This window comes from Maniola jurtina, chromosome 19 (genome assembly GCF_905333055.1).
Source record: "Maniola jurtina chromosome 19, ilManJurt1.1, whole genome shotgun sequence".
Lineage (NCBI taxonomy): Eukaryota > Metazoa > Arthropoda > Insecta > Lepidoptera > Nymphalidae > Maniola > Maniola jurtina.
In genome coordinates, this window is record NC_060047.1 from 12,949,326 (window position 1) to 12,962,622 (window position 13,297).

Consider the following 13,297-nt stretch of genomic DNA (forward strand, 5'->3'; position numbering starts at 1 on the left):
TATCCCAATAACCAAATATCATCATCATCATTATCATCAATCAATCGCTGGTCCGCTACTGCGAGCACGGGCCTCCTCTAAGAATGAGTTTAGGACCTCATAGCCCGCCACGCTGAGCAAGGGCGGATTGATAGATTTCACACGTACGTGTGTACCTTTGAGTGTGTGTATATTATGAAAAACTCTCAGGCATGCAAGTTTTCTCGCAATGTTTTCTTTCACCGTGCAAAAGCAAGTGATAAGTACCTACTTACTACTTACTGAAAATATTACAATAAAACTTAAGGCTAGCCTTATCTAATTACTATACTAATCACGCCCGCGTTGAATGGTGCCAAGAATACTGGCTCCATTTCCGCGCCTGGACAGCCGGGCTGATTCGTTGCGCAAAAAATGAGCTAGCCCGTCGGTCACCCGCTGAGTACTTACTTACCTATTTAATTGCTTAAAATACCTACACATAACTCCGAGGCACCGGATTAGATTTATTACATATCCGAGGTGTGTGTCCGGGATCGAACCGCGCGTCGACCTCCCACATAGGAAGTAGACGACAACTACTAGGCCAACAACTACCACAGACCGCTCATTGCCATATTGAAGTATAATGAATAATGACATAATGAACTCCTTAGAATTACTTAGATACTTTTACAGCTCTCAGTGTTTTTTTGGCGACAAAATGGCGTTAGTCGCTCGTAATGGCGGCGGCGTGGCTCGCTTTGATGCCTTGACACAGTGATTAATTGTTCAGTTTGTTTTCTGTTTTATGTACTCGCTATAAATCAACATTAAGGCTGTCACAACATGTGGACAAGTTGCTATGCATACGTGATCAAATCAAATCAGAAATGAGGAGATCCGTAGAAGGACCAGAGTTACCGACATAGCTCAACGGGTTGCGAAGCTGAAGTGGCAATGGGCGGGGCACATAGTTCGAAAAACCGATAGACGTTGGGGTCCCAAGGTGCTCGAATGGAGACCTCGCCAAAGCAAAGAGCCAAAAGCAATGACAAAACCTATACTATATAAAATGTGTTTGAAATGTCTCCACAGATTTTTTTTTTTTTTTTTATGAAACGATAAACTTATTGAAAAATCCTAAGTTTAGGGAACCTTCAAGGCAAGAGTGAATAGCCGACATGTCGAGCCGAGAAAACGACATGTCGTTTTTATTTAGAAGGAACTCATTGAAGTTTCTGTCGTTTATATTGTCGCAACAATATAAACTAAAAACTTACACTAGTAGGCTAGCACATTTACCTACTTACTCAAGTTAAAAGGTAAATGACCCTAACTTCGCTCAACTCCACCCAATTATATTAATGAGAATCATTTGGCTGTAATTAGAAAATTACACAGCATCTATATTTGGGCCAAACCACAGCCGAGCCGATGTCTCGTCGTTCCGGCACAAACCGCATCATCCGCGGCGCATCCATTACGGTAAACGGCGTGACGTGGAGGGGATGCGTGATGGAATACAAACAGACCCGTCAAAGGGTACAGGCGGGTGCGAAACTGTGAAAGCTGCCTAAGGACACCAGTGGCGGTGCAACCAGTTGCGCTACCAGCAAAAAGTATATACAGCTCTATTTTTTTAAATAATAATTAAATGGGCTTGCGCTAGACTTCAATCACTCCAAGCAGAGCTAGAGTTGCGGGCGATGCAACCACTAATATGTATAAAGCCTTGTATAAAGCATAGACAATAGCTTAATATGTATAGAGCCATTTGACGTCTCACTCACTCGACCACAAGTTGCACTTACACTTACAGGGATGCCCTTCTCGCACACTGTTTATGCATGGTGATTGTTTTCATCCTGGTGTTTGTCGTTTGGTAGCTCAAGGCACCACTGTAGCGCGACCGATGGTGTCCTAGTGAGGTATTGGTCTACTGATACTAAAGCAGCATTTTCAAATACTTATCAGTGATATGGCGTTATACAGCCGCCATATTGAATTTTTCAAAAAATAAATTATAGCCAGTGTTACTCGAGATGATAATTAAAAGAATTCTAACGATGCATCCAAATCTGTTCAGGCATTTAGAAATTATGGAGGAATACAGAAACTCACATAATATACACCTACCTTACTTAGTACAATGGAGCCTGAAAACTGCTGAAAACATTAGACTTGTGCACGCGATGTTGCAGTCGTACGAAGCCATTTTTCATAGCGCGCTTGAACGCTCGGCTACCGACCGGATTTAGAGTTTAGCTTTAGACGCTGCACGCTGCGCGCGCGCATCGCACCGCGCCGCGTCGCGCTCTACCGTACCGACGCATTGCAGCTAATCGCCTTTTTCATTGCTATAGCTTCATTCGATAGGACTTTTATTACGGCAGAAAACTTATCTTAGATGTAGATTTCGGAGAAGCTTCATTTGTTTTTGCAAATGAATTGTTTGTCTGTGTCATCATCATCATCATCGATCATTTAACCCATCGCGCCGGCACACTACAGATCCCTAATTCGATTATTGTGTGAACAGGAATAAAACTGACCTATTTTCAATCGACAATGGATGGATGCCGCCCTCAGTTTAGAAACCGCTTTTTAACATAATCTTTGGGGACACCATAATATAAGCATAGTTACTCCGCAGTTTTTATAGATGATCGTTTTTAAAATTACGATTGGCAATAAATGTAATAAAAGTGTGTGCATACCCTTACGTTAAATAGTTAATTTTTTATGTAAACGCCATCTATTGGTTAATCATAAATTTTAGTTTTACTACAACTACTCGGCAATAGATGGCGTAATAAATTATGAAAAAAAAAAAAACCTCTTTTGGGCTTCGCCACAGTCAAGTAAAAAGGTAAATAATTTTAAAAGGGGAATTCACGAACAGGACAAAATGATAAAAATAGTACGACTGTATTATTAAACGTAACAGACCGTAATTTTTTGCCAATATTTTATTACCTGTGATTAGGGATTCCTGTTTATAATCTATGGTAATTTATATTCTGTGACCAGTGTGCAGTGCTGCCATCTTAGCTTAAATTACCCTAGACTTGGCAAAACTGACCTAAATCGTTAGGTAGGTAACATTTATATCGTGCAATAATACGATTCAAAGATTTTCCATAATATCCTGTTTAAACTTAGTTCATTAAAAACTATGCTAGAATAGTACATTAATGGTACCTACAATAGTAATAGTATGTAGGAGAAAAAAAGATGGAATTCAAGAAAATGAATCTAAAAAAAAATTCTAAAAACTCGAATTTTAGAAATCTGTGACCGCTAAAAATGATAGGTAGCATTTTTCTGGGCTTAATAGCGTTAATACCAAACATGGGGTAAAATAAATTATGGACCTTGCAACATTGCCAGTGTGGCAGCCAGAAAAAAAGTTTGTGATTGTCAAGCTTGTAAAATGTTAATGATCGTTTTAGATATTTATTTTTAATAAAATCTGATAATATGGGAACCGAAGTTGCTATATCTTTTAGTTCTTTACGAGCTCAACTAGAGAGTGAGAAGAGTAGTTTGTTTAAGATAGATGAAAATATAAAGAAAATTGTACAAACATCCGGACGGTTTACCGATAGGTTAGCGATCGCAGTACCATCCTTGAGATCATTTTGTGGCATGTATGGTTAATTATATGCTTGATTACAGATTTAACGCATCAGGAGATTACACAAGAGGCGGCTCGCGGCAGGCAGGTCGGAATTTATACCCAGACGTAGCTAATAACTATAAAAACGAAGACCAAACACGGCGCAAACATGAAACCAAAACTGTGTTTAGCAGGCAAGTTTGTTTATAAATGAACAATTTAAATATTTATAGCCGTCTGAAATATCTTAGAGTTTACAATTTGTGTAATATATAATTGTCAAGCAGAAAATCATGCTTCAGTAGATGATTTCCCCAGACTGCTCACAGTCAGAATAGCCTGCAAGCTTATGAAAAACCGTCTGTGTGTGCACATGTGACATGAACAACTCATCACTGATGTAGGTGTGTGTTTGCATATGTAATGCATAATTTTTTTGTTTAACATTTTGGAATGAATTTTAATGCACTGAATTGTGAAGGAATGATGCACCTATGCACTCTAAGATGGTAGGCAGTGGGTTGCAGGTCATAGAAGCTAAAAGCAGTGCTTACCCTAGTTGAAGTAGCTCTTATACATATTTTTTATTATGAACTGTCAGTAAATAGGTAACAGAGCAACTGCTGAGTTTCTTGACAGCATTCTTAGTATAGCATAAGACCGACAGGCATCAGATATAACATAAGAGGTGCCAGTTGTTCTATATGAAATATTGATTATTATTTGATGTAATATGCAGACTGTCAGGGCGCCACGACAGCGATGGCGAGGAAGACGGGCCGGGCGCAAAACGCGCGCGCGTCCCGTCCGCCGTGTGTCGCGAGTTGCCATCGCGCGCTGCGGTGTTACGCGCTCAAGGGGACGACGAGCAGGCGCGCACCAGGAACCGGAGAATCTTCGGCTCTCTGCTGGGGACCCTGCAGAAGTTCAAACAGGAGGAGATTGTGCTGCAGACTAAGGTATACATACCTTACAATCAACTGCCATCCAGCGGCTCCCTGCAACTCGTTTGATATTTAGCAAGAAACAGTTAAAAATTATTTTGCTATAATCCGCCAACAGAAAAAATCTGTATGGTCAAACATGCAGTTACAAGCTAAGCACCGCTTACCTCCCCAACCAAGCAATAAAGCCAAGTTCCCAAGCAAGCACTGCCACCACCACTCACATGCACCACCACACAAGACTTTTCCACTACTCTCGACGCACGTTTAGCCCAGACACCGGAGCATCCTCAGGAGATTTCGACTTTACAATGCTGTATTGTAAAGTCGAAATCTCCTGAGGATACAAGCACTTCGACTTTGCAAAGCAACACACTGAAAAATATTTAGTTCCTAGCTGGGGACCCTGCAGAAGTTCAAGTGCGACATCAACATAACATTTTAAATACTTATATTTATAGACTCTCTCCAACATTTAGTTATAACACGATAAATAATAAAATGGATTTTTCATTTCCAGGAAGACAAGAAAGCTCAAGTGGAAAGAAAGATAGAAGAGCAAGCAAGACAAGAAAAGGAAAGAGAGCAGAAGGAAAGAAAAACATTATTCGCAGAGCGGGAACACAAGAAAGCCACCATCAAAGCCCTAGAAGCAAAGATGGCGCGCGTCCAAGAGTTTGAAAAATGGGAAGCTTCACAGCAGTGTCTAGGGAACTTCATACTGACCAAAGCGAGGCCTAATGTGTACTGGATGCCAAAGAAAATGTCTGAGAAGGCCCAGGAAAAGCTGGACGCCAGTAGAAAGTATCATGAAAGTGAGTATGACTGATTTTTACTTACATACTAACTCTATGATTTGCATGTTAGGTTTTCCAAAAATCCTCTAGGATCCGTTCCTAGAGAATTTTTGGATTTTCCCAAGATAAAAAGCATCCTATGTCTGTCTTCACAATGTAAACTATCTTTCTGCTAACTTTGTTAAGATTGGTTCAGTATAGATCTGTGGAAAGGTGACAGCCAGGTAGACAGATACACTTTTGCATTTATAAATTTAGTATGGGTAAATATGTATTCCATCATTTTAAGTTGCACCCACTGAACTAAGATTTTAAAAATAAGTTACTTGCGTGCCTCAGAAGTCAAAATTGAGAAAAGTACTTGAAGGCAAGTTTAAACATTTAATGAGGATAAGGGATTCTCTCAATTATTGTGAACACACTTGTTATTAGATTTGTTTGCAACCACAGTTTGAGTGTTAGTGATTCTTTCAAGTTGTTAAGTATAGTTTTAGCTTTAACTAGTATGATTTTAATTTAGTTTGTAATGATGGGGCTGGCATATAGGTCACCTATGAAAGCCCCTTAGAAATATCAGAATTCAAAGAACCCTGGTAGAGACTGCTTAGTAACTACTATGCACTATGCATTGATTACTTTGTTTTATCATTCTGTTTATAATTTACAGCCAAGTATGGTCATTTTTATCGCAGTAAGTAATTAATGATAAATAGTTTACTTTCCTAATTTTTTGATAGAAACAATTCCACTAACAAATATTTTATTTTCTGCATTTTTGCCACACAGTTGATTGTGTTGGGTAAGCAATGTAGACCCAAGTTGCTGATTGGATGTGCAACTGGTTTTATAGATCCGTGAGCCATATTGGTTCCTCAGGCTTTGGAGAGTACCTATTAGTTATGCCATCTGAATTATTAAATGCGAGTAGAATTCACTGTCTAAATTCTACTCGCATTTAATAATTCAGACCATAGTATAGAAATATAGTAGTATAGAATTCTATAGTGACTAGTTTGACTTTGGAGTTAAAATGAGATCTATGCCAGACATAAGTTGTTCTAAATGCACGCGGACGTATTCGCAGGTTAAGTTAGTTTTCCAACAAATATTTTAATACAGCTTTGTCTTTTTTTTAATTTCCAGAGTGCATGTCTCGCAAACGGCTAGAGCTTCAGGACGAGCTGCGCAGAATAGAACAGAAATGTCTGCGTCCGCGCACCTTCGCCGCTAAAGAGAACGCGCAGGTGGCCCACGGGGGCGACCGGGGGCCCGGGGCGGACGCCGGGGCACAGGGGGATGTGGGGGAGGGGGAGGGGGACAGGGGGCATCGGAGAGACAAGTTCGCGATGGACGTGGATGAAAAGGAGGGGGAGGATAGTGATGGTGAAGAGCGACACGAGGGGGAAAAAGCTGTTAAAGAGGAGAAAGTGGTTAAAGAGGAAAAAGGTGTTAAAGAAGAAAAGGGTGCTGAAAAGGAGAAAGGTAAGCAGTATGATGTTACGATCCAAACACACATACAATTATTATTAACTAGCCGATGCCCGCGACTTCGCCCGCGTGGATTTAGGTTTTTCGAAATCCCGTGGGAACTCTTTGATTTTCCGGGATAAAAAGTAGCCAATGTGCTAATCCAGGATATTACCTACCTTTTTGCGTGAAGGAGTAACAAACACACACACACACACACACATACAAACTTTCGCCTTTATAATATTAGTGTGATAGATAGTGTTGGCAAAGCACTATCAGCTTTACCAACACTTCAAACTAAAATTTCGGCACCAAAAATATATAAAAATACTAGATGATGCCCGCGACTTCGTCCGCGTGGATTTAGGTTTTTAACATCCTGTGGGAACTTTTCTGGAATAAAAAATTACCTATGTTAATTTTTAGAACACAAGCTACCTCTGGACATATAAATCAGTTAATCAGATGGGTCTCTGAGAATCCTGTGGGAACTCTGGTTTTCTAGGATAAAACTAAATCGGTCAATGTGGTGTGGTGCTGTGAAAAGTTAGCAGACAGACAGACAGACACACTTTTGCATTTACTATACTAGTATGGATTTGACACAAATGCTTATTCCCTTTGTTTTTCAGAATTGGATCAAAGTAAAATGGACACCAGCGTTGAACCGGACGCGTCGATGGAAGTGGATGACACTAACATTAACGGCACTAACGAGACCAACACTAAAATCCCTAACGACACTAACACTAGCACTAGCGTCACTAACGACACCAGCGTCACTAACGACGTTGTTAATTCAGGCGAAGTTATTACGGTACCAGAATAAACAGAACTGTATCCCTATAGATCCATAACTCAACAGTTACGCTACGAACTGATACACCAAAGGTATGTGGCAACAAAAGGAATCGAAAATGGCGGCGTTAATCATTGCCTCTCAGCTATACGCACACCTGTGCACAGAGTGTGAGTGAGAGGGAATAATAAGTGTCGCCATTTTTGATTCGTCTCTTTATTGATACATTTTTTTGGGGATTTAAATTGCACGAGCCTGGAGAAGAAAGTGTAAATGCCATTTAAGGACAGTCATCAAGCGAAATCTTTATACAAACTTATGGTCCATGGGCAAATCAAAATCATCATTCGTTAAACAAAGAAATTAGCTTGAGATCATTAGGTACTATGGAATGTTTGTATGTCACCGAGATCTATACCAAAATGATGCTAAAAATTATGAAAGAATTAAATCTTAATGAAATATGTAATTGTAAAATCTTTTTTTACCAAAAGTGCAGTTGAATGTGTTTTAGACGATATACTTTAAATCGAAATGATATTTAGATCAATTGAATTAGCGCATAACCGAGTACAATCTGACAAGGCTCTTTTGACACTTGAGTGAGGGCGCTGTTGTAGTTTTATGTCGACACAGCGAACTATCAACAAGTGCACTTCTCAAGACGGCGGCTTTAGTTCCGATTTTGGCCACGCGCCAAAAGAGCCTTGTCGGACTTTTGGAGCCTACAGGCTCCTCTACCGGTGCGGGACGGGTGACAGCTGTCACTGACGAATCGTATAATATTGTAGTCTTTGGACGAATCATCATCGCACCCTCCCGCACCGCTCCACTAACGCAGGAACCTGCTCAGTTATATGTTATGCCTATAATTTCACCGAGTGTGCATATGAGAGCAAAATGAAATAGCACATTTGGGCACGCCCACTTGTGTGTTGTGGAGCCCTGCCCTTATAATATTGCCTGTCCTTAAATGAAACCTTAAAATAACTCAAAATTTAAAGAACCCCCAACACATAAACCTCTATAAGAAAAGTAGAAAAGAGCTGCTAACTTTCAAACAACTGAACCGATTTTCTTTGATTATTATATCTAAGCCACTCTCGATTAAGCCACCTTTCAAACAAAAAAAAAACTAAATTAAAATCGGTTCATTAGTTTAGGAGCAACGATGCCACAGACAGATACACACGTCAAACTTATAACACCCCTCTTTTTGGGTCGGGGGTTAATTATTTTATTCTACATACTTTCTAGTTTAGTAAAAGCCTGCAAGTTTGTAATATAGGTTAAGAGTGTCAACAAAATAAAGATGTAAAATAAAGTTTATTATTTTTTAAATTAATTAGGTTATTATTAAGGAAGTCCTTTGCCCATTCAATAAAAGGTAAATGAAAATGTTGTTTGTTATTAAGATTTTATTTATATTAAAAAAATCACAGGCAATAATTCATCAGTGTAAACTGGAGGAAAATGCAGTTTACTACAAATCTTATTTCCCTCGTAAATAAAGCTAGGTTTGAGTTGTTTATTGATACACAAAAAAATCATCAGTAAACTTTTTCAAAATTAGTTTTGCAGTTGTAAATAAAATGAATTTGTTTTCGAAGTGGGCGAGTCTAACTTGCTCACTACACGTGACCTAGTTTTAGGGTTCCGTTCCTGAAGGGTGCCAACGCGCAATAACACAAGGCCTCATTCGCACGAGCGTTAAAAAGCGTTGCGTTAAAACCCGGCGTTGCGCTGAAAATACAAAGTGCGCGTTAAAAAAGCGTTGACTTGTGAACAGATACTTGGGAATGCATTTGTTCTATTTGAACGCTTTTTTAACGGACTTTAAAAAAGCTCTCGTACGAATGAGGCCTAAGCCTCCGCCGTCTGTCAGCGGACATCTCATGAACCATTTAGATGGAGATGTGTATTTTGTATATGTATTTCTATTGCCGCTATAACAAATAATAGTAATTTCAAAAGGGCCGCCATGTGAATAAAAAAGTACATAATCTTATGATACGGAACCCTTCGTGTGCGAGTCCGACTCACACTTACCAGTTTATTGGTTGGCTGTTAGACTGACCATCAGGGCCTGATGAAATATGAAGCTGATGGGTAACACGATGACCGGTTTATCAAGTTACTAGCTGATGTCAGTGGGCTGAAACCTTTTTTGTACAATGCAGTTTGAATTTTTTTTTTTTTTTAATTGAACTACCTGTTTTGCATACTATACCCATCGTTATTCTCACAAGCAATAAAAAAATCGAGAAATACAAAGAATACTGTGAGTGTGAGTGTTTATGTACTTTATGATATTACATATATAAATAAATGCTAAGACTTAATATTTTCATTCAGAAATAGTATTAAATATTATACTAATCTAGACATGTTTTTGTTCATAATTTTCTTAAGTAATATTTTTTTTTTGTAAAATATATTTTCTACATAATTTACATGAGTACTTTAAAGTTTAAAATACTAGAGATGAAATGTCTAGGAAAATTCGTGTTGTATTATAATTTAGGCCTGAATCGAAAAAAAACGAACACACAGATACAGATTCATAAATAAAGTCTTCTCTAACAACTATTATTATAAAAAAAAGTTACAAAATTCATATATCGTTAAGCATTAGTGTAGCAAAATTTTATTTTAGTTTGGCAGATTTTACTATCTCAATCTTTATAAAATAACATTGAGCCATATATTATTAGAGTTCCACCAACTTATCTGTTCTATGTTGTTATTGTGTGTGTATCTAACTCAGTGTCTAACATTGTATGAGAGCTACTGAGCTCATTTTTTAATCCATTGAAGGTTTTCTATGTAAAATTATTTTAATATCACCCAATGAAGCAGCAATGTAGAACCAACTAACCTCGGTGGCCATCATTTGGTGTTAGACACTGAGTTAGCGAATCACCTGGCTGGTGACACGTGGCTAAATGAAAAGAATAACTCAAAATTTAAGAAAACCCCTGACACAAAATCCTCTATAAGAAAACTATAAAAGAGCTGATAACTTTCAAATGGCTGAACCGATTTTCTTCGATTATAGCTAAGAACACTTTCGATCAAGCCACCTTTCGACTCAAAAAAACTAAATTAAAATCAGTTCATTTGTTTAGGTGCTACAATGCCACAGACAGATACACTGATACACACGTCAAACTTCTAACACCCCTCTTTTTGGGTTGGGGGTTAAAAATAGAATCAAAATTCCTTTAACATAACAAAGATTCAGTATAGCATAATCATATTGCAATACTAGCTAAATGCCTGTGACTTCGTCCGTGTGGATTTTGAAATGTCCCAGCAATTTTGAACAAATGAGTTGGTGGCACTTTAAAAATAAATTATCAAGTATGTTTTGTGCTCTCTACTTATTTTATAGTCTGTGTTTAAAATGAAGAAGCTGCATACTTTGTCTATGGAATGCTAATAAGCAATGGAGTAAGTATAGTTCAGTCGAGGGTAAATATCCTGTTGGCGATATCGTCGAGCATCCAGTCCATTCCTTCTAGAAGATTCTCCCCCGTCACTGCGGAGCATCGCATTATGCGCCAGTGATGAGTTTTGATATTATCCAGATCTAAAGCCTGGAACAAAATTAAAAAAATAAATGTAATTTCCAACTACAGTTTGCATTGTATATTTATTAAATCATTACCCATATTATAAATGCGGAAATTGTTTGTCAATTTGTCCTTCAATCACAAGCCAGTGGAGCAACGGGCAGATGTTTTGGCATGGATATACAATACACATAGTTAAAAATATGCAATGCCCTGATGGGGCTTCATGTTATTATTAATATTACATTATAATCTAAATAAAGTAAATGACTAAATAATTAAAGACCTGGAAAGTGACATAGGCTACTTTTTATCCTGGAAGAATTAAAATTTCCAGGATTTTTGAAAACCATTTGGTGATTGAAAAATCAGCCTTAAAATAAAATAAACACAATATGGTCTATGTAATTATAACACAGAATTGTGAAGCAAGCTATACCTCTCTGATCTCTTGGAGGGTCAACGCGCCAGGCAAGTCCACCTTGTTAGCCAGCACCAGCAGAGTGGCACCGGCGAGCCTCTCCTCCCTCAGCAGCGTGTGCAGTTCCTTAGCACAATCTGACAGCCGCCGCGCATCTGCACTGTCCACCACCCACACCACTCCATCTGTGCTCTCAAAGTAGTTCTTCCAGTATGACCTGAAAAAATACGGATGATGCCTACTAGTCAAATCAGCAACTTTTTACCAAACATCAAAACACTTGCTTCTTTTGGGAGCTTGTATGAAATACATAGATGTGATATCATAACTTTGCCATCTTTTTGTTGCACTTTTTTAGTTAAATCGAATTTAAAATGATGAGCAACCTTAAAACTGAGAGTAGATGTGGATTTTACGAATTTTGGTAGACACTCTATTTTTTAATTAATCAGAAATAATTTACTTTTGAGATAGGCATCATCCCAATTCCAAGGGTCATTTGTCACGGTTTTTTTATAAATGTGAAAGTGTGACTCTCTGCTAGATTTTCACCGCCTATCCAATTAACTGATTTTGATGAAATTTGGTACAGATTTAGTTTATATACTGAGGATTAACATAGGTGAATCCAGAACCATTTTTTTACTAGCCTGTAAAGTCGACAATTTAATTGTAGTTTCTATACAATATTCTAAGTAGGTATACAATTTTGTAAGATTTTTTCATATTATATTGTGCAAATAAATTATCATTAATACTAGATAAATACTTTTTTCATGAGTATTCAAGTACAGATAAATAAATAACCATCCAGATTTATTTAGTGCTAAAATTTGCAACTTTTAGTAACAGATGTTATAACAAATAGCTATGTCACCACACAGCCTATTTGTTTTAAAATTAAGTTTGACATTTTTTTCTAAAGCTTATGTCTCTTACCTCAGCGATTTCTGCCCTCCTACGTCCCATATATTGAGCTTGTACCCGCGATGCTCGAGCGTCTTTATATTGAAACCTAAGGTTGGGGAAATCGTGTCGATTGGTTCCCCATTAAAACGCTTTAGTATTGTCGTTTTGCCGGCATTATCCAGTCCTCTGTGTTCGTCATGTTCAGAAAACTATCACAATTTCGAGAAAAGCTTACCAAAATCAGCAAAATAAAACAAAAAACACAGTTATAGTATGACTCATATGAAAACAAACTTTTTTTGCTAAAGTACGATATTTATATTGAAAAGGATACAACATAAGTATGCGCATTTCTTTTTCTTTTTGCCGAAGTTTCTTCAAAATTGTCAGAAATCCCATTTTACTTAATTGAAAATTATTAAAGAAAATCGCATTGTTCTAATTTCCAAGACACAGTTGACAGGTTGACAGCTGTGCTTGACAGTGACAATAATGTTTCCGACAAAATTGACATTGACAACAGTGTTTCCATGTGCAATTTCGGGTTTGCCCTAGATTCATTAGGTGTGCGCCCCAAACCTTAAAAACATTTGAAATATCCTGCTTTAGTTTATGGTGTAGTATAGGTCTGCTTCCACAGAATACTTAAAAGTTGCTTTCAGCCACCTGAAGCTACATCCCAATATACCTTACATGCTAGTGACCTTGACCATAAAAAAGCCCTAAGCCGTATCTAATATTAGTCCTTTGACCCTCAAATAGGGCGAAATCGCTCTGACTGACAATGACTGTTTCGTTCCGA

The 13,297-nt window shown here is 38.0% G+C and overlaps 2 protein-coding genes across 2 annotated transcripts; one reads left to right on the plus strand and one right to left on the minus strand.

The window, feature by feature from the left end:
• The first annotated feature begins 3,352 nt into the window (after window positions 1–3,352).
• Window positions 3,353–8,587, plus strand: LOC123875276 (pinin). The gene is made up of 6 exons (XM_045921026.1): window positions 3,353–3,569; window positions 3,640–3,774; window positions 4,320–4,539; window positions 5,045–5,339; window positions 6,465–6,803; window positions 7,424–8,587. Exons 1-6 carry the CDS (start codon window positions 3,442–3,444, stop codon window positions 7,618–7,620), a joined length of 1,314 nt encoding a protein of 437 aa, XP_045776982.1. The 5' UTR covers window positions 3,353–3,441; the 3' UTR covers window positions 7,621–8,587.
• A 2,226-nt stretch (window positions 8,588–10,813) lies between these two features.
• On the minus strand, window positions 10,814–12,985 carry LOC123875278 (ADP-ribosylation factor-like protein 2). The gene is made up of 4 exons (XM_045921028.1): window positions 12,830–12,985; window positions 12,526–12,681; window positions 11,605–11,803; window positions 10,814–11,189 (listed from the first exon to the last, which is right to left on the minus strand). Exons 1-4 carry the CDS (start codon window positions 12,892–12,894, stop codon window positions 11,055–11,057), a joined length of 555 nt encoding a protein of 184 aa, XP_045776984.1. The 5' UTR covers window positions 12,895–12,985; the 3' UTR covers window positions 10,814–11,054.
• Between the last annotated feature and the right edge of the window lie 312 nt (window positions 12,986–13,297).

Excerpts from the sequence above, each read along its gene's own strand:
- LOC123875276 (XM_045921026.1), top strand. The coding sequence starts at position 3,442 with ATGGGAACCGAAGTTGCTATATCTTTTAGTTCTTTACGAGCTCAACTA. Across the intron at positions 5,340-6,464 it reads CAGTAGAAAGTATCATGAAA|AGTGCATGTCTCGCAAACGG; the intron begins GTGAGTATGACT and ends TTTAATTTCCAG. Across the intron at positions 6,804-7,423 it reads GGGTGCTGAAAAGGAGAAAG|AATTGGATCAAAGTAAAATG; the intron begins GTAAGCAGTATG and ends TTTGTTTTTCAG.
- LOC123875278 (XM_045921028.1), bottom strand. The coding sequence starts at position 12,894 with ATGGGATTTCTGACAATTTTGAAGAAACTTCGGCAAAAAGAAAAAGAA. Across the intron at positions 12,682-12,829 it reads GAAATGCGCATACTTATGTT|AGGACTGGATAATGCCGGCA; the intron begins GTATCCTTTTCA and ends TGACGAACACAG. Across the intron at positions 11,190-11,604 it reads CCCTCCAAGAGATCAGAGAG|GCTTTAGATCTGGATAATAT; the intron begins GTATAGCTTGCT and ends ATTTTGTTCCAG.